The 26,898-nt window shown below is 40.2% G+C and overlaps 1 protein-coding gene across 2 annotated transcripts in view; it reads right to left on the reverse strand.

Moving 5' to 3' along the window:
* Window positions 1–26,898, reverse strand: part of Fnbp1l (formin binding protein 1 like) — an 89,562-nt gene that overhangs the window by 46,839 nt on the left and 15,825 nt on the right. For both annotated transcript variants that reach the window (XM_042677199.1, XM_042677191.1), the window contains exon 2: window positions 10,767–10,882. In XM_042677199.1, coding sequence (XP_042533133.1) covers window positions 10,767–10,882 — 116 coding nt within the window. The remainder of the gene's footprint in view (window positions 1–10,766; window positions 10,883–26,898) is intronic.

A 26,898-nucleotide genomic window follows, 5' to 3' on the forward strand; every position in this document is an offset into this window, starting at 1 on the left:
CCTTCATTTATCTTTATTAAATAAGCATACCAATATATATAGTTTGAACCCTAGTTCCTTGGTCAATTTACTTAATTTCTCTATGCACTAGTTTCCTATATCTGGTGCCAACATCTACCCCATAGATTTATGAGAATTAAATAAGGGAAAGCATTTACCACAGATGCTTTGTATCATGCTCCTCAAAGTACAATCTACACACCCCTCCGAGAGTCTATGGATTCTTTGAAAAGTAATTTGTAGAATCAAAAACAAAAATAGCCTGTATTTTGCATGTCTGTTTAATGTCATCTTCTACTACTTCACAACAATGAGTACACACAATGGATTAGAAACAAATAAAAACTGGTCCATCTATGGGGTTAAGAGACATGGCTCAGATGTTAGGGCACCTGTCAATGAGCTTAAAGCATCAGATACCAAAGTCATGGTCTTTCACCTCATCCCATTCCCTCCCCCCCAAAAAAAAAACCAGGTCTATCATCACAAATAGAGATTCACTGCTTTAAATAGAAACATTTATAAACTAAATGGCTCTACAATCTATCAGATAAATATTTTACAAAAATAACCTATTTTAATTATTATCAGATTCATTCTACTCAGTCCCGTTTATTCATTCTACAAATAATTGTGTATGGTATTCTAAGATTGTGCAAGTTACTGGGAATATTAGAAATGAAAGTCTAACCAGGTGCCAGTGGCTCACACTTGTAATCCTCCCAACCCAGGAGGCTGAGATCTGAAGTTTACCATCCAAAGCCAGCCCAGGCAGGAAATTCTGTGATTCTTATCTCCAAAAAGAAAAAGAAAAGCCAGCGGGGAGCCAGTGACTCCTGCCTGTAATCCTAGATACTCGGGAGGCTGAGGGTGATGGTTCAAAGCCACCGGGGTAGGAAAGTCTCCAATAAACCACCAGAAAACCAGAAGTGTAGCTGTGGCTCAAGTGGTAGAGCGCTAGCCTTGAGCTGAAGAGCCCAGAGACAGCACCCAAGCCCTATGACCGACCAAAAGACAAAAAAAAAAAGGGCAGAAGTGGGGCTGTGGCTCAAGTAGTAGAGCACTAGCCTTGAGCACAAAAAAAAAAAAAAAAAAGGCTCAGGGACAGCACTTAGGCTCTGAGTTCAAGCTCCAGGACCAAAACAAAGACAACTGAGGGGCTGGGAAGGTGTTTCGGTGCGAGAGTGCTTGCCTTGCATGCATGAGGCCCTGTGTTCAATTCCTCACCACCACATAAGCAGAAAAAGCCCGAAGTGGCACCAGTGCTGTGGTTCAAGTGGTAGAACACTAGCCTTGAGCTGAAGAGCTGAGAGACAGTGCCCAGGCCCAGAGTTCAGGCCCCACAACCAACAAAAAAAGTAGAAGGAGGAGGAGAAGGAAGAGGAGGAGGAGGAGTAAAGAAATTTACTCAGCATTAACTTACAAAGAAAAGAATGAATGCATTGTGTCTCAATTTTTGATCAAAATATTTATTAATATGTTAATATTTTGAAATTACCCAAGTATATATAACTTAAGGAACTGTGCAGGTGAACACTCAAAACATTTTAACAGGTAAGCAAAAAAATTCATATGATTAAAGAAATAAAATACATAAACATTTTTATATTAGCATAATAAAAAACAATAGCAGAGGTGCTGCAAACGTAGCTTAGTGGTAGAATGCCTGCCTAGCATGCATGAAGCCCTGGGTTTGATTGCTCATTACCACATAAACAGAAAAAGCCAGAAGTGGCACTGTGGGGAGTAGGGAGGGAAGTGTTTTCTCCAGACAACAGGAGATTGATTCATGGTTGCCCAGACCTAAAGAAGGGAATGACTGCTAGAGGTTCCTTGTGGACAATGAAAATGTTCTAAAATCAGTGCTAATTATTGCACAACTGCAAATATACTAAAATCTACTGGATTCTATACTTCTAAAGAGTGAATTATTCTTCATAATCTCACTTATTGAACTGAAACCCATTTGTACAACTACTTAAAAAACTTGATGGGGAGGTGGCCTTAGTATTTTGGTCATTGTAAAAATAATCTTAATTATCAAACTTTAAATATTAAAATGGCATGTTAGCTTGGTGCCGGCTCACGCCTGTAATCCTAGCTACTCAGGAGGCTGAGATCTGAGGATCACAGTTCAAAGCCAGCCCAGGCAGGAACCATCCATGAGACTCTTATCTCCAATTAACCACCAAAAAACCAGAAATGGTGCTGTGGCTCAAGTGGTAGAGTGCTCACCTTGACCTGAAGAGCTCAGGGACAGCAGCCAAACCCAGAGTTTAAGCCCCACAACTGACCAAAAAAAAAAGAAAAAGAAAAACTTCTGAAAAAAAGAAGAGTGATTATATTGTGTGTGAATTATACATCAATAAAGTTGCTACATAAGGAGGAATAGCTATGGTGGGCTGTCCATCTGTTACAAGTATTTCAAATTTAGCAATATTTGTAAATTTAGTAGAATTTGAGATGTCAAACTTCCCCATATCGAGTAGATAAAGCCAAAACACACTTCAAATCTTATTCCAATAACTAAGATAGTTAAAATAGTAAATGTGACTAAAGCTACTGAAGAAGTATAAAGTTTGGGAGTGAGGTCAAAGTTCAAGTGCCTCTTGCATAGTAAGCACTGCTTCAAGTACCAGGCTGAAGCATTCAGAGCTACATACAACCTTTTCTGTCCCCTACCCCCCCCCCCCACCTCCCTCTCCCTGATGAAGCCATTGTAGAGGCCTCAAAAGGAGAGGAAGATGGACAATAGGGTGGATTCCTGAGTCACCACACGGGCTGCCCTGTTATCACCTGGACTTGGAACACAGTACTGAGTGAGAAGTAAGCTTTTGTTGTAAAAAGTCCCTGGGCATTTGGAAGTTGATATTCCCAAACAGGCTGGTATAGCGTAAAGTACACTCCTCCATTGTCATTTCCCTGTAGCTATGGTGATGTTGGCCACATAGAGATATCCATAAGTTTTTAGGTGATTCAAGCACATAAATCCCAGCTGAGAAAAAGTCAATCATAAAATTCACATTGCCTTTGTTAGGAAGACATGTGCTCTTTCTGAAGTTTGTAGATTAAAGACATAATCCATCAGCCAAAGAGAAGCCTACTTAGTAATGAAGCCTACTTAGGTACTTTTTAAAGTAGCTATACTCGTCCAACAAGTAAGTCACATAAACCAGTAAGTTCCATTCTTTGCTTAAGTCAATCTGAGTTAGGTTTCTGACATGACGGAATTCTATCACACAGTTAACTGTGGAAGTCCAGCATTAGCAGCATTAATTTGAACTTCAGTTTCTGGTGGGGGACTGCACAGACAACACAGGAGAGAAAGGGAAGAAAGTAAGTTTACCTAAATCATGCATTTTATTCTAGGCAATTTTTTCTAAAGAATTCTTTTTGCTGCCTTATATGTAAAAATCATCAATCTGCAGCTAGCTCTTCCCCAACCCCAAATATCCAAAGACCTCAGATACTAATCACAAGTCACAACAGACTCCATTCAAGCCAACTATACAACTTGAAATATTATAGTGTAGTCTATAATGTTCTCATTCCTTACTAGATTCAAATTTCTATGCTGGCAAAAAAGACTCAACAAAGAATTTTATTAAATGTGTTACAACATTCACATTGTTTACATGTAAAAATATTAAAGATAAACAAAAAGAATTCATTCCTCCAAGTAGTTGATTTATGTCTTCTAAGAAATCAGGAAGGAAGGAAGGAAGGAAGGAAGGAAGGAAGGAAGGAAGGAAGGAAGGAAGGAAGGAAGGAAGGAAGGAAGGAAGGAATCTAATGTCATAATGTCAACATACATGTAAACAAAGGGTTAATATCCAAAATATTTAAAAAAAGAAGAAACCTCCTCAACAACAAAATAAAAACCCAATTAAAATGGACAAAGAACCTGAATAGACATTTCTCTGAAAATAACAAATGGCCAGTAAGCATGCAAAAGATGTTCAAAAACACCGATCACTAGGGCAATACAATTCAGAATGATAATGAGGTATCACCTCAGGATAGCTATTATCCTGAGGATGGGTTAGCAAGGATGTGGAAAACTTTAAAGTGTGGTGTGCTATTGGTGGGGATGTAAAATGGTACAACTACTGAGATATCTATATGGCAAGTCCTTAAAAATAAAAAATAGCTACACACTGAGGGAGATTCACACCTGGAATCCCAGCTGCTCAGGAAGCTGACTAAGGATAGTGCTTTGAAGGAAAGAAAAGTTCTCAAGATTCTAACTCCAATAACCAACAATCTGTGGCTCAATCTGTAAAGTACCATAAGATAAAAGAACGCACAAGAACATGAGGCTCTGAGTTCAAGGCCCTGCACTAGAATAAAAACTAAATAAAAATAGAATTTTTTTTATCATCTCAATTCTACTTCTCAGTATATACTCTAAAAACTAAAGGCTGAGCACTGGGAATGTGGCTCAGGGGTAGTATTTCCCTAACATGCATGAAACCCTGGGTTCGATTCCTCAGTACCACATACACAGAAAAAAGCCTGAATTGGCACTGTGGCTCAAGTGGTAAAGCACTAGCCTTGAGCTAAAAAGCTCTGAGACAGTGCCCAGGCCCTAAGCTCAAGACCCATGGGGGGGCGGGGGGAGGAGGGGGACTAAAGGAGAGTCTTGAATAGGTTATCTGTATACCCTGTTCTTAGTAGTAGTGATAATAATCAAGATAAAAACAAACCAACAATAGGTAAGTAAATAAACAGAATGTGATGTAGAACTATAGAACAGTGAAATAGTACTCAGCCTTAAACAAGAAGGGAATGATACAGCATGGATGTTAATATGGTATATGTTACAACATAGATTGTTGAGGATATTTTGCTAAAACTGGTCACAAAAGACAAACACTGCATGATTACACTTCTGTGAGGCACCTAGAGTATTCAAATTCAGAGACAAAGAATAGAACAGCAGTTAGCAGGGATTAAAGGAAGCTGAAGAAGTATTTGTATACAAGTAAAGGTTTCAGTTTTGCAAGAGGAAGAGTTATAGAGATGGATGATGGGGACAACGGCACAAGGATATAAATGAATATACTTCCTGTCACTGAGCTGTGTGCTGAAATGGTCACAATGACAAATGTTATTATATATTTGCCCTAATTTTTTGGGCACTGTGGGGTTTGAACTCAAATCCTTATGTTTGATGAGCAAAAGCTTAATCACTTAAACCACACCTCTTTTTGCTTTATTTTTTGGACAGCATTTTAAGTTTTTGCCTAGAACCAACCTCAGGCAGTGATCCTCCTCTTTACATCCCCATAGCCAGGACTACAAGCAAACATAAATATGCCTAGCTTAATGGCTGACATGGAGGTCTCAACTAATGCTTTCTTGAGGATGGTCTCAAACCATGATGCTCCTCAAACTCTGCCTTCAGAGTAGCTGGAATTAGGTGTGAACCACCACATCCAGCAATATTGTATGTTTTTTAAAGGGACAGGCTTCATTCTCAATTTTTAAATCTCTTTTAGTAAAACAGGTGACCCTTCCCATGTTCCCCCACCCCCGAAAGAAAATTCAAGTATTTATGACTAAATTACTTAGGAAAATAAAACCAGACAAGCTCCAAGAAGTGTGAAAGCATAGAAACTGTTCTTTTTACTTTGCAGTACTGGGGATTAACCAGCAAGCACTCTACCACTTGAATCACACCCCTAGCCCTTTTACTTTTCAGTTTATATTTTAGATAGGAGCTCATACTTTTTCTCAAACACCTCCAACCATATCTCCTGTCTCAACTTTCGGCATGGCTGTAATTATGGGTGTGCAAACCATGCACAACTCCAAACTCATTTTTGACAGTACAATTGACATGCACAGAACAATACACTGTACATAAACTACATGTGAATGTGGGCTTTGCATTATACTATCAGTTCCACATTCAATACTGGAAGCACACAGGTGTAGCTTTTAGGAAACTGCCAAGAATAATTTCAGGTATGTTAAGTAGTATTTTACCTGCTTAATTTAGACTGAGAGAAAAAGACTGCCATCTCATATTTAAGTATTTTTCAGAGCAATTTTTTTCATTACAATGGATAACCTATTTTCTTTCAAAATGTTATATTCATAATAGGACTACAGTACTTTGGTTCCAGAGTCCAAAAATGCCTACACAAAACACAAGAAGGAGTACCTAAATCTAACTAATTTGCATACTTCTATGCATAGGCTGATGAGAGAAATGTTTGTCCAACTTTCATCATTACTAGACAGTTCAAATGGGTACAAAAACAAAAGCAATCTGAAAACAGAAATATTCTTGGTAGAGCTGCGAAGGTGGCTCAGTGGTAGAGTGCTTGCTCACATGCATAAGGCCCTGGATTCGGTTCCTCAGCACCCCATAAGCAGAAAAAGCGGGAAGTGGTGCTGTGGTTTAAGTGGTACAGTACTAGCCTTGAGCTGAAGAGCTGAGGGACAGTACCCAGGCCCAGAGTTCAAGCCCCATGACCAACAAAAAAATAAAATAAAAATAAAAATAAAAAAATCTTGGTGAATCTAAAAGATTGACCAAGAGGGGCTGAGGATGTAGCTCAGTGGTAGAGTGCCTGCATGAAGCCCTGGCACCATTAACAACCCAACTATTTTTTCAGTCGTTTAAACAATGAGGTCTTGAGATTTTCTTCACTGAAAAGTTCACTATAAAGACACAGCATGTTTGAATTTATTTTTTAAGAGCTTTATGTTTTACATGTTAGATTCTGCTAGATCACTGAAGATAATACTTTCATATACCAATCAAGAATATTTCTATTATGAGGGTGGCTCATGGTAAAGTTTTTGCCTAGCAAGCTTGAGGCCCTAAGTTCAAGTCCTAGTACCACAAAAAGTAAATAAATACAAATATCAGGAGTATGCTTTGTAACTCATGTTAAGGCAAATGAGGCTGACTTTCTTTGCTAGTAAAGTAGAATTCACTGACTGATCAGCCCACAAAACGTCCTGCTGTGTGCCCACAAGAGCACAGGTGCTCTGCAGGTGCTCGAAACACAATGACAACATGAATCACCATACTCTTGAGATTAGCAACAGCAGCATACAAAAACTGAAAGTGACAACTCTCTCATTGCTCCTTTAGGTTAGTAATATGGACAATTAAGTTAGGGGAGGAGAAAGCCATCTTTATTTTTTTGTCGGTCATAGGGTTTGAACTCTGGGCCTAGGTGCTGTCTGTCCCTGAGCTCTTCAGCTCAAGGCGAGCACCCTACCACTTTAAGCCACAGCGCCACTTCCAGCTTTTTCTGTTTATGTGATGCCAAGGAATCTAACCCAAGGTCTCATGCATGCGAGGCAAGAACTCTATCACTGAGCCACCTTCCCTACCCCGAGAAAGCCATCTTTGTACGTGTAATAGAAAGAGATTAAGTTATGTTCCATGGCACACAAAAAAGTGCATAAGGAACAGAAGCCAATGATTAAAAGACATGTACTCATTACCTGACTTATGAAACGGTAACCTCTTTGTACATCACCTTTATAATAACAATTTTTTATATTTTTTAAAAGCCTGGAGGAGGTGGTCATGCGTATAATCCCAGCAATTTGAATTGTAAATTCAGAACCAACCTTGGCTACATAGAAAGTTCCACACTAGGCTACATAGTAAAACCTTGTCTTAACCAAACCAAACAAGCTAACAACAAAAAAACCCTAAAAACTCAACACTATAGTTCAATAGTTAATTGGAAAACTGTAAGAAAAAATTAAAATGTACCTATGATAATTTTATGAACATGAATCTCAATCCAAAAATATCCATTAGTTAGTTACCTAATATTAAGGAAAAGTTCTCCTGTTGCTGCTTCCTCTTCTCTCATGAGTCATCTGGAGAAAACAGCTGAGAGAGCTTAGGGAATAGTAATGGAGGATCTAAAATAATATGTAACTCGAATGTACAACAGGTTATGAAAAAAAGATAAATCTTTGTAACAAAAAAGAGTACTTTCTAAATAAGGCTTTAAAATGCTGTAAGTATTCCTAATCTGTACTCTGAGAAGGAAATGAAAAAAATAAACAGGGCTTTTTGAAAGTTTTTCTTTCACCTTCACTAACAAGAAAAACCATTTTCTCAAAAGGAAGGACTTCTAAATGGTTCATCCTTCCTAACTTATCTTTATGAAAAATACACAATTAGATCTAAAACTATGAAGTACCTAATTTAAATATTAGCCAAGCTCCCGGAAATGTTGCTCATTGGGAGAGTACCTGCCTAGGTGAGGTTTTGAGCTCAATACACTGTACCAAAAAAAAAAAAAAAAAACCCACAATGTGTGTGTGTGTGTGTGTGTGTGTGTGTGTGTGTGTATGTGTGTGTGTGTGTGTGTGTGTGTGTGTGTGTGTGTGTGTGTGCGTGCAATTGTGGGGCTTGAACTAGAGGCCTGGGCACTGTCCCTGACTTCTTTTGCTCAAGGCTGCTAGCACTCTATCACTTTGAACACAGCTCTACTTCCCCATTATTTTAGACTTGCAATGTATCTAAAATGGAAATGGGTATGGTAGTACATAACTACAACCTCAGGACTCAGAAGGATGAAGCAGAAGAATCACAATTTTGAGCCAGCCAAGCTATAAAGCACAGAAAATATTTACCATGTGAATATAATTGCTATAATGGCAGGAAAACCTGCCTCGCTGCAGCACACTCTTCCTCCTGTATATGAAATTAGCCACTGCAGTAGCAAAACTAGGCGGCGTTAACAACAAAATATTTCCCACTAATGAGGAGGAAGTAAACAGGGCAAACCTCTTCCTTTTGAACAAAACATACTATAAACAGCACCTGCTAATTCAATCGCTTACTAGGTATTCATCCAAAGCAGCAAGTTTCAATACAGAGGGAGAGTAGGGAGTAGACAGTTTCAAATTAAATATGCCTCCTCCTTCCCACTCTATTACTCAAATATTTCAACATCATCCAATAATTCCCATACTGTTGGGCATCACCACTACTGAGAGCCACAGTTAGGATGGAAACGTGCCAAATTCCTTAAGTATGCAGCATTCCTTGAAAGATACAAATCACTGAACACATAATAAAACCTACTTTGTCATTAGAAAATTAAATTTTTCATTAAATTGTGAGTTCTTGTCACTCTTCCTTCAGTAAAATAGTATTGAAATCTTTTTTTTTTTTTTCAAGTAAATGAAAACATTCATAGTTTGGTAATTTATCAAGCACAAGAGACAGAGGCAAACAAGTTTGCCATTTTACTAGATGAATTCTCTGATTAGAGACTCTATCAAGGGGGAGGGGAACATGAGAAGAGAGGAGAGGGAAAGCGGCAAGGAGGAAAGGCAAAGGAGAAAAAGGGAAGGGAAACAAACAAGAAAAGCCAGCCAAATGGATCAGAAAATTAGCATGTCAACATTTCAATAAATATCACAAAAATAATATTATATCATCATAAAAGTATTTTAAGTAATTATACTAGGTTTATTCCATTTAGCAAACTGGTTAAAGGGACTACTATATTGGATGCATGTCACTGATCCCTCATATATAGCTCCCCTTCCATCTAGGATCACTACTTTATATTTATTTTAAGCTCAACATCCTTCTTCTATCAGCTTTAAGTCAATACAGTATTTCCATCTAGAGTCCATATGACAAAAAATGTTTGCTAGGACTTCTGGACAAAAGGTGGCACAGCTTGTACCCTCTCTTCCTCCCACTCCCTCCCTTCTCTACTCCCTTCCCTTCTCCTCCCCTCCAAAAGTATAACAGAGAAAAATATTATTCTTCTCCAGGATGGGGGGGGTCCATTATGAATGGAACCTAAAAATAAAGAAAACAGGAGATGGAGCTAATTTCTCCCTCAAATCAAAATATACCTAGACCTTTTGGTCCTGAGCACCTGTTTAGGTTGAAATTTTTGTCACTTGCAACTTTACAGTCTGTTGAATCCAGCCTTCAGACTTCAAAAATCATTTTTACTGAATTAAGTTCCAAAAAATCTACTTGTCAAATAGTGATCTTAGCAATTACGATTCTGCCAAGTGATGAAAATCTGAATTCCATCAGAATTTTTGTTCTGTTTTGTTTGTGGCAGTAGTGGAGCTTGAACTCAGGATCTGGGTGCTGTCCTTGAACTTTTTTGCAGAACACTAGCTCTCTACCACTGAGGCCACAGGACTGGGTTTTGCTGGTTAAATGAAGAGTCTTACAGACTTTCCTGCCTTGACATGCTCCAATCCAAAATCCTCAGATCTCAGCCTCCTGTGTAGTTAACAATTACAGCCATTAGTCACTAGCACCCAGCCTTCCAACCATTTTATGATTAAATTTTCTAACACAGAAACCAAAATTACCTACATCAGTAATGTATTCCTGATTTAGAGAGATAAAAACTCCACTCAGTACAACTTTAATTTCCAAGTCTTAGAAACTGAAGAAATGAAAAATTCTGAAACAAATAGAATTTAGTGTTTTGGAAAGATTATCACAGTAAAAACTTAAAGGGAAAAAAGTATGAAAGAATAACAAGGTATATTTCTCGTGGCATTTTGCTCCCAGATTCTAAATGTCTTTCTATAATGAAAGCTATTCCTGATCCTTGTAACCAATTTACCTTACAGTACAAGGTGATGATTTGATCAAAATCAACCAAAATAATTACCTAATTCAATAACAATTCTGATGAAAAGCACAAATTTTAACTCCTAGAATACTATTTATCTATTTTTAAACTCTTTATATATGTGATGTCATTGAACTGAAAAGTAAGTTAACTTACCTCAATTGTTTTGCATAATTCTGTTCAATTTCTATCCTCTCTTTAACAAACTTGGCATATCTTTCCAAGAAGTCAATGCCCCATTGTGTGTGTTTGTCTAAGCTGTCGAACTGATCCTAAAAAAGAAAAGCAAAAAATGCATTGAAGTCTGACATTTTATCCATAAATATTTTAATCAGCACCTGACATTTGAACAGTGAAGCAATGAGGCAGAAATATCCTGGTCCCCATTTACATCACCTTTCAAGACCAACAAATGGGTTCCTAAGCAAAGACATGATATTTTCTGAGTGCCTTTACCCAGGCCTCCCCTGGTTTCCACATATTTCCCCTGCTTGGCCTTTAGCAGTTAACTCCAACTCCTGCTTTAAGATTCAGTTCAATCATTATGTCCTCTAGAATGGTTCTAAACTCTTGGACTGAGATATGCTATCTTTCTGTAAGTCTCCAAAGCTCCCTAAAATTACCTTATACATTCTCCATACTATAATGAGGGCAGGAAATGTGTTTCATTCAACTCTAAACTCTTGAAGGCCTAAATGCTATGCTTGACACCAGTGCAATGACTCAATGAAGAATTGTTTGTTTTTTTTTTTGTTTTTTTTTTTTGTCGGTCGTGGGGCTTGAACTCTGGGCCTGGGCGCTGTCCCTCAGCTCTTCAGCTCAAGGCGAGCGCTCTACCACTTGAACTACAGCGCCACTTCCGGTTTTCTGGTGGTTTATTGGAGATAGGAGTCTCATGGTCTTTCCTGCCCGGGCTGGCTTTGAACCGCGATCCTCAGATCTCAGCCTCCTGGGTAGCTAGGATTACAGGCGTGAGCCACCAGCGCCCGGCTCAATGAAGAATTGTTTAAACAAAACCCCAGGTCCAGAGTTCAAGCCCCACAACCGACAAAAAAAATAATAATAATAAAGAATTGTTTAAACAAAAGCATACGCCTGGGTTCAAATTCTGAGACTTGCCATTTACCAGATGTTGGATATTGTCAAGTTTAATCAAGCCTCTCTAAACTTTATTCCACATTTAAAATAAGAGGGCTGTACCATTAATCACCACCCCCAGCCCCAAAGGTGTTTTTAACAAGACACAGTGGCTCACCTATAATCCTACAATCCTCAAATCTCCTCTCAGGAGATTGAGATCTGGAGGATCGCAGTTCAAAGTCAACCAGATAGAAAAGTCCCAAAGACTCCATCTTCAACTGACTAGCAAAAAGGCTAGACTAGGGCTAAGAATGTGGCTCAGTGGTAGAGTGTTTGCCTTGCATGCATGAAGCCCTGGGTTCTATTCCTCAATACCACATACACAGAAAAAGCCAGAAGTGGCACCATGGCTCAAGTGCAGTGGTACTCTTGAGAAAAACAAGCTCAGGGACAGTGCCCAGACCCTGAGTTCAAACCCCAGGACGGGGGGTGGGGGGGGAGTCAAGCAAGATCACAAGGGGATGGGAAGGTGGCTCAGTGGTAGAGTGCTTGCCTTGCATGCCTGAGGCCCTGGGTTCGAGTCCTCAGCAGCACATAAGCAAAAAGAAGTAAGCCGGAAGTGGCGCTGTAGCTCAAGTGGTAGAGCGCTAGCCTTGAGCTGAAGAGCTGAGGGACAGCGCCCAGCTTTCCCTCAAAAAAAAAAAAAAGATCACAAAGCCCTGGCATTCAGCACATACGCACGCACGCACGTGTGTACACACACACACACACACACACACACACACACACACACACACACACACACACACACACAGTGTTCTACAGAGGAGTACAATAGCACTAACATATAATCAAGTATCACTGACCTAAAACGTCATTTAATCCTCAAAAATATTCCCTTCTAACCAGGCCCTGATGGTTTATGCTTGTAATCCTACACAGACGGCTGAGATTTAAGGATCATGGTTCAAAGCCAGCCCAGGCAGGAAAGACTATGAGGCTCTCATCTTCAATTAACCCCCAGAAAACCAGAAGTGACGCTGTGGCTAAAAGTGGTAGAGCGCCGGCCTTGAGTAATAAAGCTGAGGAACAGGGCCCAGACCCAAGCCCCACAACCAACAACAACAAAGAAAGAATAATCTCGAAATTGACTCACGATTTGTTGCTTTCTTATCTCACATATCAAAATTCTACAACACTGACAAATATTTAACTATCATCCAATTTTGTAATGCCAAGGTTAATCATCTATTGTTTAATCATGTTATTTACAAGTAAATCGTCTCTCATTTCAAAGTTCTGCTACTAAAGTCAATCTAAACAGGTATATTTCATAAACTGTTATAGTTTAGTGTTACTATTCAATTCTTCTAAGCTAATCATTTGGCTTCCAAGGTAGATTTACATGCATGGAGAAATGCACTGCCCAGTAAACTTAGTCTATGTGGCATGTCCCATTATGAATTGGAATTCTCTCTCAAATTTAAAATCCCCCCCCCACAAAAATTCCAAAATGAATACTCCAGAGCCTAAACAATCTTCACTTCAAACGTCTTGAGAGGCCATCTCTCCTTGTAAGTTTCTTTATCAAATTTTAGATCACTCTTTATTTATCCTTTAGATGAAGACTCCCAACTTTTTAATTATGTCATTTCAGTTTTTAAAAAATCAGAAAAAACCCTGTATTTGTAAATCAAATTGCATAATATTAAGTTATGCAATTTTGAAACTCAAAGGAGAAATTTTAAAAGAAATAGAAATAAAATTAAATGTTACGTTAACATTACTAGTCAGAAAAAAACATTTAGGCTGTAACTGTTAAAATATTAGTAATTTTTTAGCAATAAATCAAATGTACTTCATTAGTTCTAAAGTCTTGTTAAAATTATGAAGGCCATTTGGACTGAGCTCTGGCATGAAGACCCAATATGCCAGACCAATCCAAAATGGAGATATCCATGCTAAATGACATATAATCAAACTAAACTTTAAAGAAACAGATCCCAGAACAGTTTTTCCTGAAAAACAAGAGATTCTTGTCTGAATCTGTAATAAGGAAGTCCCTTCGCCTTCACCCTTACTAAAGTAACCTGATGTTAACTAGTCAGTATTTTTTCTATTGTCTGTTTCCCATCTTATAAAACCCACTGTTCTGCTACTGCCTAGTGAGGGCTTTCATTCCATTTTGTAGAAGAGGCTTCCTTGGTTCACGAATCATGAATAAAAGGTCCATTAGATCTATCACTAATTTGTTGTGATTTTGCCTTTAACACACTTAATGATAGTAATTTGAAGATGTTAGTTCTAAACTATGATGTTTACTTTTAGTGGTTGTCATAGTTAGAAGACACTGCATGAGAACATAGTTTAATAAAAAAATTAGCTGTTGACTAAGCTTTGTAATTTATTTTTAGACCTCACTGATTTGGGGGTAGGGGGTGACCTACTCAGGTGGCAGAGATCAGGTTTGAGAGATCATGGTTTGAGACTAGCCAGGACAAAAAAGTTCATGATTCCATCTCAACTAACAAGCTGGTGTCATCGAAGGATAGAGGTGTGATTGAGGCAGACCCCAGGGAGAAAATTCTAGACCCTTTCCAAGAAATAACTAAAGCAGAAACAGTGGGAGTGGCTCAAGTAGGGTAGTATCTGTCTGGCAAGCACAAGCCCTGAGTTCAAAGCCCAGTGGGAAGGATGGAGGCAGGGAAGAAAGGATTCATTGATTTTTCTACCCCATTTCCCAGTATGCAAAGGTTTAAGTTTGGTTAATAAATTTCCTTGAGAGCTGAAGGTATGACTCAAATGGTAGAGTGCCTCCTTACCCAGCATAAGGCCCTAATTCAAACCCAGTGCCTTTTTTTAAATTTTTGTTATTTTTACAAACGAAGCAGGACACAGTACACACATACGTTTCAGCAATGGCTTCAGACCCCTCTGGAACTGTGTCAACTTGTCTGGGCCACAGTGCCCAGGTACTTATTTGGTTAGCCATTACTCTGTTTCTATGAAAGGTGTTTGTTGTTTTTTAATGAAATTAACATTTAAATAGGTGAATTGTGATTACAACAGATTACCACCAGGTGCTGGCAGCTCACACCTGTAATTCTAACTACTCAGAAGGCTGAGATCTGAGAATTAAGGTTCAGAACCACCCCAGGCAGAAAAGCCCATGAGACTGGTATTTACAGTTAACTACCAGAAAGCTAAAATCGGTGTGACTGAAATGGTAAAGTCCCTAAACAAAAGCCAGCACCATTTATACACACACACACACACTTAAAAAAAAAAAAAAAAACCACATTACTTTCCAAACTGTAAATGGTCCTCATCCAATCAGTTAAAGGTTTTTGCAGAACCAAGACCACCCTTCCCTCCCCTCCACCCCCCCAAACCCCACAGCAAGAAGGCAGGTCTGCAAGCACAAGGCCCTTGCAGCCCTTGTTCCAGCAGAGGCTCTTTCCGGGGACTCTGCATTCTGGACTTGGCAACCTCCACAGCCACATGAGTCAATTCCTTAAAGGAAATTTCTCTAGGGTAGCCATTACCAGCTCCCCATGCAGCACAGAGAGAAAATGGAGCAGGTACCAGAAGCTAAGTGTCACTGTGCTGCTGCAAGAATCACAGGGAGAAGGGGGCTGTAAAACCTGGCCTGGGAAAAAACACAACAGCGACAGCCCCTGCAAAAAGGAGAAAGGCTGTCCTCCAGGAGGAGGTGAACACCACTTGCAACAAAGAACAGAGTCAAGTTCACAAACTTACCCCACATTTTTGACAGGCCACACTCAGTCAGCAAGAATAATGGCATGGGTGGAGATGAAGATGGGGAATGTTCCTGGTAGATGAGAGAAAATTTAGGGAGATGCAGTTGAGGAACTGCTCCCCAAGCCCCATGCCCATTGGGTGTCCTGCCTCCACATCCCATGCAATTAAAAATATCTTCCTTTCCCTCATTTGCCTGAGCTGCTTTACTGATCCTCCTGCCATGAACCTATCTAAATTCTCTCGTGTTGGGTAGGTCGGTCTTATGTTGCCAGCTTTTAATTACAGATTGCTTTTGCACCCAGTCTTGATTTCTGTCAACAACAGTTTTACCTGTTTGCATGAAAAAAGGTAAAATTTAATAAAGCAATTAAAAGGCAAAACAAAACCCACCCCCTCTCTATAAAATATGCGTATGTATCCTATTGATTCTCTTTCTCTGGAGAAAACTAAAACAACAGTTAAAACAAAGGAGACCATTGAGCAAGGTACTAGAACAAGTCAAAATGAACTCACAACTAGAAGTTCCACACCCACCAAACCAAAACTGTTCACCTGTTCACCCAACCGGAGCCACAATGGAGTACGAAAGCCAAATACCCAACTCCACCAGTTCTGACCTGTGTGACAAAGAATTCTCCTCTGCCAGAGCATTTACAAAGTAAGTGACAAGTTTTTGTATCTGCTTTCCTTAGCCCTTGTCTACAGACAATCTGCTCTGCCCTATTACACTCTACAACTATGGCCTACCATGTTCTCTAAACTAAATTTGTAATTTTGGCTTTTGACCCAAGAACTTGTCAGATTTTTTATGTATTCAAATATATTTGTTCCTGACAGATATTTTCAGCAACAAAATTACATAATGAAGAATACATTTCTAAACATTCACCATGAAAATGCTATCTCCATACGTGTTTCTTTGGAAAAGCAGCTGTTCCCTAACCATTAAAACTTCCCTTCTGTCTTTTGAAGAGACAGATTAAAGTTTCTCCTAACTAGTTGCTAGGTAAGCAGGCATATTACTGACAGCCATTTATTGAAGAAAATGACAACATGTCTGAAATAGCTAGGGAATAAACAGCAAATCTCCGAGAAGATTTTTAATTGTCCCTTGCCAGTTCATTTGGAAATAGCTATACACAGTCTGTCTTCTATAAAGCTATCATTTATATTAACCATAATAAAATATTCTTCAATATTTCTTAGAATTAATATCCTTTGCTTACCAATAAATTATGATGTCAATAAACTGCAAATTTATTCCAATTTCCTTTTAAAAATTCTAATTAAGAAACAAAAATATGCTGGGCAAGGGTGGGAGGGGCCATGAAAGGAGGGAGACTGAACAAATGCAGTCATTATATACAATGTACATTATGTACCTAAAAGTGAACGACATAACCTGAGGGTAAGGAGGGAATGGAGGAAATGTAGGAGAATAAAGGAAGGGGTGATACTGATCAAGAAGGAAGCATTGGGCTGGGAAGGTGGCTCAGTGGTAGAGTGCTTGCCTTGCATGCATGAGGCCCTGGGTTCGATTCCTCAGCACCACAAAAGAGAAAAGAAAAAAGCCGGAAGTGGCACTTTGGCTCAAGTGGTAGAGTGCTAGCCTTGAGGTGAAGAGCTGAAGGACAGCATCCAGGCCCAGAGTTCAGGCCCACGACCGGACCCGAAAAAGAAAAAGAAATGTTAAAAACATCTGTGCTTTAATCAAACTGTAAAGTGTAATGCAAAAATTTGGTGTAATTTTCTCATAAAAACATTTCTTTAAAAATTATTTCTTGGGTACGCATTATCCTGCCCATGTAACTGTAACTCCTCTGTACAGTATGTTCACAAATAAAATTAAATTAAATTTAAAAAAAAATTATTTCTTGGGGCTGGGAAGGTGGCTCAGTAGTAGAGTGGTTGCCTTGCATGCGCGAGGCCCTGGGTTGGATTCCCCAGCACCACATAAGCACAACGAAAAAAGCAGGAAGTGGCTCAAGTGGTAGAGCGCTAGCCTTGAGCTGAAGAGCTGAGGGACAGCGCCCAGGCCCAGAGTTCAGGCCCCACAACCGGACCCAAAAAAAAAAAAAAATTATTTCTTGAACAAAAAAAAAAAATTTATTTCTTGGGCCTGGAGGCATAACTCTGCTGGTACAGCATCAGCCAGTGAGCAAATGCATCAGGTACAAAGTTCAAGTCCTAGTCGCAGACCAAAAAAAAAAAAAACATTATTTTTGCGGAGTACAGTGGTACCTATCTGTAGTCCTAGCTGCTTGGGACTATGAGGAAAGAGGACAGGACTCCTTGACCTCAGGCGCTGGAGATTAGTCTGGGCTAGGTAGCAAAATTTTATCCCAATAAACCAACATTAAACAAACATCGTTCAGAGGGATTCACTACACACTTCTAACAGTACTTGCTGAGATAACTGAGCTTGTTGCCATACTGTTATACATATAGCCCTACTTTTACCACCACAGGAAGAGCAGTGTGACATAGTAAGAAAAATCTGGTCTCTGTGCCAGTGCTTAGCACAGAATTCTAAAATGCTTGGAATTCCCTTGGGGACAAGGTGAGAGGGTATACCTTCCTGATCTTCTCTCACTATGCCTGAGTTGATGAGAATAAACTGGTTCCAGGTGGGTGGAGGTGGTTTGTCAGAGAAACAAGTCTTGCAGGGCTGGGACTTTGAGCCTGACCTCCCAGCCTTCTGAGAAGGGTCTAGCTAGAGGTTGAATTCCATCACAAATAGCTGTTGATTTCATCATGCCCACATTATGGAATCTTCAAAAAAAAAAAAAAATGCTCAGGGGGATTTCAGAGCTAGCCTGTGCCAGGAGTGTGGAGCACCCCAACTGCACAGGAACCAATGGTGTCTGTCACCTCTGGGCCTTCCCAGACCTCATCTTATGTACCTGGTTCAATGCCACCTTTATATACAGTAATAATAAGTAAGGTGTTACCTCTGAGTTCTGTGAGCAGATTATCAAACCTGAGGTGGGAGTAGTAGATCAAATGATTTACAGTCAGGTCATTCCGAAGTGCCAGAGGCCCAAGACTTACAGCCAGACCTGAAGTGGGGACAGTCTTGTAGGGTTTGAGAGCGGGACCTATGACCTCAGCAGTAAATCCAGGTAGTAATGGAACTAAACAGTAAGATGCCTAATTCTTACACAGAGAGTTGGACTCGTTATTAATTTAGAAAAAAAATTACACATTTGTTGGGCTGGGATGTAGCTTACTCTGAGTGCTTGCTTAACATACACAAAACCTTCTGATTCCTAGCCCTGCCAACACACACACACACACACACACACACACACATACACACACACACACACACACACACACACAATATATTAACAATAAATTCTGAAATATTCCACATTTTATTACAAAGGAAGGGAAGAGACCAGTTAGCAGCAAGAGTTAAAATCAACAGGTTCGCACATTCCTGAATGCATGTTGAAACCTGGACTTAAATCTCATCACAGGACTACCAGCTCTATGCACATATGAATTTTCCCCACAATTACGACTCAACACTCGCCCACCCATCCAAAGCTTTTCTTTGCTTCTTTCTGCAACCTTGCCCCCATCGGCATCCAGTGTAGGATTGAGGTAAACAACTTACACTTTCCCTCCCCAAATTTTTGCTATAAAAATACACATAGTTCCAGGTCCAGTGCACATTTTTTTCTAGTACATCTGGCCTTGGTGTGGGTAGCTTCAGGACTTGATCTCTTCTCAGGCTAGTATCTGTAAAGGTCTTTGTTTCCAATACCTTGGTATCAAGAATTGTGGTTTAACCTGTGCTGTCATTTATCAGTTTGAAATTTCTAAAGATTCTTCCAGTGAACCCATGTTCAGAACAGTATTGCAATAGCCAAAAGTGAAAGCAACTCACACATCCATTAACTAATGGGTAGATAAACAAAATGTAGTATGTATACAGAATGGAATAACATTTGTCCTTAAGGACGGGGATTCTGACACATACTACATAACATAGATTAGCCTTGAAGATACTACACTCAAGAGAAGTCAGTCACAGAAAGACAAATACTATATCATTCCACTTGCATGAGGTACCAAAACAGTCAAGATTTGTGAACAAAAGAATGATAGGCTGGAGAAGGGAGGGCTAAGGAGTTACTGGGTATGTAATAGTGAAGCAATACTGTATTTATGCTGTAAATGTGAAAGCATAGAAAAATGTCCAACCAAGGGGCACATTATAGTTGATTACTTTGGAGGAGGAGTTGAGTAATAAACTGGGAACTTCAGTCTTCTCCCAATCTTTCCCCAATCTCAAAAGCCATCATCTCATGCTATTCCCTTTTCTCCTGTTGTTCATTCAAGAAGACATGACAACTCTGAGGAGAAAGACCACTCCAGGGAATTTCCTGCCCATTGTCTCACTGCAGTCCATTAAAACCCCTTTAAACTCTGAGTTCTCAGAGAAAGAAATTTGAGAAAAGAGGTTGTTCTCCAGAGTGGTCTTGAATAAATTGTTTTCTTACCACCAACGTCTGTTTCCCAGGTTTTCAGTAGAGTAGCCAGTAGTATGGACCTTAGATTCAAGTAACAGGTACAAATTTTCCATCTGAAAACATGAAAGCAGGTTTTTGTCTATCCTTCGGTTTGTATGTTAAACTGGGGCTTGAACTCAGGAACCTGACCTCTCTCTCACTGGGCTTTCTTGCTTAAGGCTGGCATTCCATCACTTACGCCAAACTTCCAGTCTGGCATTTTTGCTGATTAACTGGAGATGGAGTGTCTCTTAGACTTTTCTGTCCCAGCTGGCTTTGAACTGCTATCCTCAGATTTTAGCCTCCTGAGAAGCCAGGACTATAGGTATGAGTCACTGGTGCCACCTTCGAGAAATAAGTTCTAGAGGTGAGTACTGGTTATGGTCACATGTGAATGTACCTAATGTTACTACATTGTACACTTTTGAAGTGCTAAATAGTAAATTCCAAATAATTCACATTTTACCACAATTTTTCCCTCTGGTCCTGGGGCTCACTCATGAGCCTCTCAGTGCTCAAAGCTAATGCTCTACCACTTGAGCCACAGTGTCACTTCCAGCCTTTTCTGTTCATGTGGTGCTGAGGATCACCCAGGGCTTCATGCATGCCAGGCAAGCACTCTACTACTAAGCCATATTCCCAGCCCCTACCACAAATTTTTAAATGGAGTTGCTAAACTCTTATCAATAATTTTTTTGAAATGTGTTATTTGACAGATTACCACTTGATTTAAATGTCACTGAAGAATTGCAGGTGTTTTAATACTTGTTAATTATGATGGCAAGAGAATAATATTATTCCTAGTATATTATTAGGGCCCCTAGACAGAAACCTGGATCTTAGGGCCCCACCTAGGTTCAATCTCCCACACCTCAGGAGTAAGAGAAAATTCTAATTTAAATATTTTAAGTAGAAAAACTGGTTTGCGTCTCAGCTAATAGGAAAGACAGAACAAAAACCAGGAAACACACATAGGTGAGAGTTGGTGACAGCATTCTCCTGGCACCCCCAGCCCGGGCTCTGGGGTCATTTCTGTTTCCACTCTCATACAGGATGGAGAATCAGGTGGAAAGGCTATTAACCAGGGAGGAGGGGGATTTAAGGCTATTTAAAACTACTAAATGTAAATAAAGGCTGAGGAAAATTACAGCAAGGCACAAAATATGCTCAGGGTAAGCTCTAGTACTAACAGTGACATGACACTGACTGCCATTATTTCAAAGAATCTCAACGTCTCCTTTTTTGTTTTCTTTTTTTGCCAGTCCTGGGCTTGAACTCTAGGTCTGAGCGCTGTCCCTCTCAGCTCTTCAGCTCAAGGCAAACACTCTACCACTTGAGCCACAGCACCACTTCTGGCTTTTTCTGCTTTTGTGGTGCTGAGGAATAGAACCCAGGGCCTCATGCATACAAAGCAAGCACTCTACCACTGAGCCACCTTCCCAGCCTCTCAACAACTTCTTAGAAGAAGTCATTTTATAGTCCCCTATAGTTAGGAAGCTATTGTATTCTTTTGTTTAAAAAAGAAAACAGAAAACACAGCCAGGTGCCAGTGGCTCACGCCTATAATCCTAGTTATTCAGGAGGCTTTGAAATCTGAGGATTGTGGCTCAAAGCCAGCCCCATCAGGAATGTCCCTGAGACTCTTATCTCCAATTAATCACTAGAAAACTGGAAATGGCACTTTGGCTGAAGTGGTAGCATGCTTGCCTTGAGCTTAAGAGAGCAGAACAACATCCAGGCCCAGGGTTCAAGACTCAGGACGGACAAAAAGAAAAAATTATTGTTTGCTCAAAGATGTTGTGATGAAAAGCATCAACCTGATTATTTCTCATGATAGTTTGTACATTTCTACATGATAGTTTGTATTGTGTTTAATCCATTTTCTTTTTTCTTTTTTTTTTTTATTTTTATTTTTTAGGATTACAGGCTCAGCCTGTAATCCTAGCTACAGCAGGAGGCTGAGATCTGAGGATCGAGGTTCAAAGCCAGCCCAGGCAGGAAAGTCTGTGAGACTCTTATCTCCAATAAACCACTCAAAAACCAGAAGTGGCGCTGTGGCGCTAGCCTTGAGCTGAAGAGCTGAGAGATGGTGCCCAGGCCCAGAGTTCAAGCCCCATGACTGACTAAAAAAAAAAAAAAAAAGAAAAGAAAAAAGAAAAAAAAAAATACCATACAGAGGGGTTACAATTACATGGGCAAGGTAATTAGTACATTTCTTACCAAGCATTGCTGCCGCCTCCTTTGTTTCCCCTTCCCATCCCTTCCCACCTCCACCCACCCCCCCACTAATCCATTTTCTTTTAATCCCAGTGTCAATTCCTACTTTAAATATTAACAAAATGTGTTTCTTAGATTTAGATTACATAAAGGATAGGTCTGAGCTCTTTTCTCCACATCTTGTGTGCCTTCTTTGAAGGCTTCCACTTGAAACGCACTGTGCTTTACCTTCTCTCGACCAAGTCCTACCTTACACTGACCTGGTCTTAAATGTCTACACTATCAAATTATGCTGTTCCAACATTCTACTGTAGAGTAATGTGTGTTAAAAAAAAATACCATTTACTGTTTTTACTTTTATTTATTTAGTGGTATCTTTAGTATGGTTTAAAATAACTCACAAAAATGTTACAGGACTTTTAGAAGTGACTTTTAGAAGTTACTATTTAAAATTCAATTCTTGTTTTTAAAATTACTTTGATACAGCCTTGCATCCCAATGAAGTCCTCATAAAGTACTTCCGGTCAAGCACCAAGGGAAACCATCATTTAAAGAAAACTTTCTTCACTAAAAAGCAGAATAATGACTTTGCTGTCCTACTTTGGCCTCACTCTATGGCTCTGGTTTTCTGCCAAGGTTTCTCTAGCACTTCTGAATACCAAACTACAGCCAAAAACATTTTTAAGGATCTCATACAACTGACTTTTCTTCCTCTTTGGCTCATATGGGCTGCAGAAACTTTTTCTTTTTAGTTCAAGTCTCATGAAGACCAGAAATCAATTTAGGGTCAATCAATATCTACCCCTAAAACAAGTTAAAGAGTATTGTTTTTTGGGGGCTGGGAAGGTGGCTCAGTGGTAGAGTGCTTGCCTTGCATGCATGAGGCCCTGGGTTCCATTCCTCAGCACCACATAAGCAGAAAAAGCCAGAAGTGGTGCTGTGGCTCAAGTGGTAGAGTGTTTGCCTTGAGCTGAAGAGCTGAGGGACAGCGCTCAGACCTAGAGTTCAAGCCCAGGACTGGCCCCAAAAAAAAAAAAAAAGAGTATTTTTTTTTTAAATCAAGTTAACCGTTTTCATGCTTCAGTATATTAAAAGTATATTAAAAACTGTATACTTCGAAAACTTAACTGGTATGGTCCAATTTTAAATTTTAAATCTTAGGGCTGGGAAGGTGGCTTGGTGGTAGAGTGCTTGCCTTGCATGCATGAGGTCCTGGGTCCGATTCCTCAGCACCACATAAGCAGAAAAAGCCGGAAGTGGGGCTGACGCTCAGTGGTAGAGTGCTAGCCTTGAGCTGAAGAGCTGAGGGACAGCGCCCAGGCCCAGAGTTCAAGCCCCACGACTGACCCAAAAAAAAAAAAAAATTTTAATCTTAGTAGCTTCAAAATATATTCAAATGACCCCTACCACATTTCCCCCACAGAATGGTCTTGGCATGCTTGACAAAAATCACATGACTAGTTCAGAGATATAGCTTAGGGGAAGAGCACCTGCCCAAGGGCTGGGTTTGATCCTTAGCAACACTAATAATAATTATCACCACTAATTATTAATAATTACCAATCTGATCACATATGCAAATATTATTCTGAGCACTCTACTTGATGCCACTGTCTACTACCTAAATATTTTAAAGTCAAGAATGTAGACTGCAAGTATGACTCGTGGTAAGAGTGATTAACAAGGTCCTGAGTTCCAACTCCAGTACCACCAAAAACAAACAAACAAAAAGAAGTAAATGTGAAATGTAAGCCATCTATCTTCCTTCTTTTGTTCTGTTTTGTGTTTTGGCCAGTCCTGGGACTTGAACTCAGGGTCTGGGCACTGTCCCTGAGCTTCTTTTGCTCAAGGCTAACACTCTATGACTTGAACCACAGCACCACTTCTGTCTTTCTCTGTTTATGTGATACTGAGGAATCAAACCCAGGACTTCATGCATGCCAGGCAAGCACTCTACCACTAAACCACATTCCCAGCCTGAGACTTTTTTTCTTGGACTGTCACAGGGTTTGAACTCAGAGCCTGGGCACTGTCCCTGAACTCTTTTGCTTAAGGCTACCACTCTACCATTTTGAGCCACAGCACCACTTCCAGTTTTTGAGTGGTTAACCAGAGATAAGAGTCTCATAGGGACTTTTCCACCTTTGATCCATGATTCTAAGATCTCAGCCTCCTGAGTAGGATTATAGACATGAGCCACTAGGCACCAGGCTCATGAGACTCTTATCTCCAATTAATCACTAGAAAACTTGAAGTGACACTGTGGCTCAAAATGGTAGAGCACTAGCCTTGAGCAAAAAGAAGCTCTCAATGACAAGTGCCCAGACCCTAAGTTCAAAACCTACCACAGGAAAAAGAAAAAGAAAAAAAAAGAGGAAATAAGAAATTATCCAGTATCATTCTCATTTACTGAGAAGATATTTACAAACATGACATCATAATCATAAACTGGATCAAGTTGGTAAGTTTACTAAGTATTTCCTTTGGTATGATGGAACATATTTGCTTCCAAGTAAAGGGGTTTTCTGCATGCAAATTTTACTTTTCATCTATTTTTTTTTTTTTTTTTTTTTGTCAATTGTGGGGCTTGAACTCGGCTTAGGCACTGTCCCTCAGCTCTTCAGCTCAAGACTAGCATTCTACCACTTGAGCCACAGTGCCACTTCCAATTTTATGAGTGGTTTATTGGAGATAACAGTCTCACGAACTTTCTTGCCTGGGCTGGCTTTGAGCCAGGATCCTCATCTCAGCTCCTGAATAGTTAGGATTACAGGTGTGAGCTACCAGTGCTTAAGCCCCCCCCCTTTTTTTGGGGGGGGGGGGGGAGCGTCGTGGGGCTTCAACTCGGCCTAGGCACTGTCCCTTAGCTCTTCAGCTCAAGGTGATCACTCTACCACTTGAACCACAGAGCCACTTCTGATTTCCTGGTGGTTTATTGGAGATAAGAGTCTCAGGGACTTTCCTGGGCCGGCTTTGAACCGTGATCCTCAGATCTCAACCTCCTGAGTAGCAAGGATTATAGTCGTGAGCCACTAGCACCCGGTTTTTTCAGCTAATATTTTAAGATCATATTTTTGGTAGGTAATGGGGCTGAACTCAGGGCCTAAGTGTTGTCTCTGAGCTCTTCTGATCAAGGCTAGAGCTCTACCACTCTGAGCCACAGTGCCACTTACAGATCATGTATTTTTATCATAACTTGTTCTTCACTCATTATAACAAAAAATATATCATGCCGGTAGGACTGCCCTTTTGCCATGTCTTCAGTATCACACCTTTTGTCAAACAGGATACATTAAATGGTAGCAATAAACATCTTAATAATTACATTCAACAAGATAAAATTTTTTAATTCTTATTCTAAAGAAACTGACCGCCAGGCGCTGGTGGCTCATGCCTGTAATGCTAACTACTCAGGAGGCTGAGATCTAAGGATTGCGGTTCAAAGCCAGTCAGGGCAGGAAAGTCTGTGAGACTCTTATCTCCCTCCAATAAACCACTAGAAAACCAGAAGTGGCGCTGTGGCTCAAGCAGTAGAGCGCTCGCCTTGAGCTCAGGAGCACAGGGACAGCGCCCAAGCCCAGAGTTCAAGCCCACCATCAACCAAAAAAAAAAAAAAAAAGAGAGAAAAAGAAAACAAAACAAAACAAAAGGAAACTGACCTTAGCCAGGCCCATTGGCTCACATCTGTAATCCTAGCTACTCAGGAGGCTGAGATCTGAGGATCACAGTTCAAAGCCAGCCCACACAAGAAAGTCCATAAGACTCTTATCTCCAATTAACTGCCAGAAAACCAAAGTAGCACTAAGGCTCAAGTGGCAGAGCACTCACTTTGAGCTGAAGAGCTCAGGGTCAGTGCCCAAGACCAGATTCACCACGACCCCCTCCCCTCCCAAAAAAAGAAACTGACCTTTAATGAAAGGTTTCTACTCTAAATACTCAAATCTAAAGCAGCTCAACATATCAATTATACATTGTCCTTTTTACTGCAAAATAATCACCATGAAGCAGGACACCAGTGGCTTACGCCTATAATCCTAGCTACTCAAGAGGCTGAGATCTGAGGATCGCCATTCAAACCCAGCCCAGGCAAGCAAGAAAGTCCTAGAAAACCAGAAGTGGGACTGTGGCTCAAGCAGTAGAGCGCTCGCCTTGAGCTGAAGAACACAGGGACAGTGCCCAAGCTCAGAGTTCAAGCCCCACAACCAACAAAAAAAGAAAAAAATCACCATGCACAGGCTGGGAATGTGGCTCAGTGGTTGAATGCTTGCCTAGCATCCACGAAGCCCTGGGTCAATTCCTCAGTACCATATAAACAGAAATAGCTGGAAGTGGTGCTGTAGCTCAAGTGGTAGAGTGCTAGTTTTGAGCACAGAGAGGCTCAGAGACAGTGCCCAGGCCCTGAGTTCAAGCCCCATGACTGACAAAAAAAAAAAAAAAGAACAGAAATACCTACTTCTATTCTTATGTATGAAAATATATAGCAAGTCAGGCACCAGTGAGTCACACCTATAATCCTAGCTACTCAGGAGGCTGAGATCTGAGGATCACAGTTCAAAGCCATCCCAGGCAGTAAAGTCCACGAGACTCTTATCTCCAATAAACCACCAAAAAGCCAGAAGTGGCACTGTGGCTCAAGTGGTAGAGCAATAGCCTTGAGCTGAAGAGCTGAGGGACAGCGCTCAGGCCGAGTTCAAGCCCCAAGACAAAGA

The sequence above is a fragment of the Dipodomys spectabilis genome, unplaced genomic scaffold (genome assembly GCF_019054845.1).
Source record: "Dipodomys spectabilis isolate Male_0828 unplaced genomic scaffold, ASM1905484v1 ptg000002l, whole genome shotgun sequence".
Classification (NCBI taxonomy): domain Eukaryota; kingdom Metazoa; phylum Chordata; class Mammalia; order Rodentia; family Heteromyidae; genus Dipodomys; species Dipodomys spectabilis.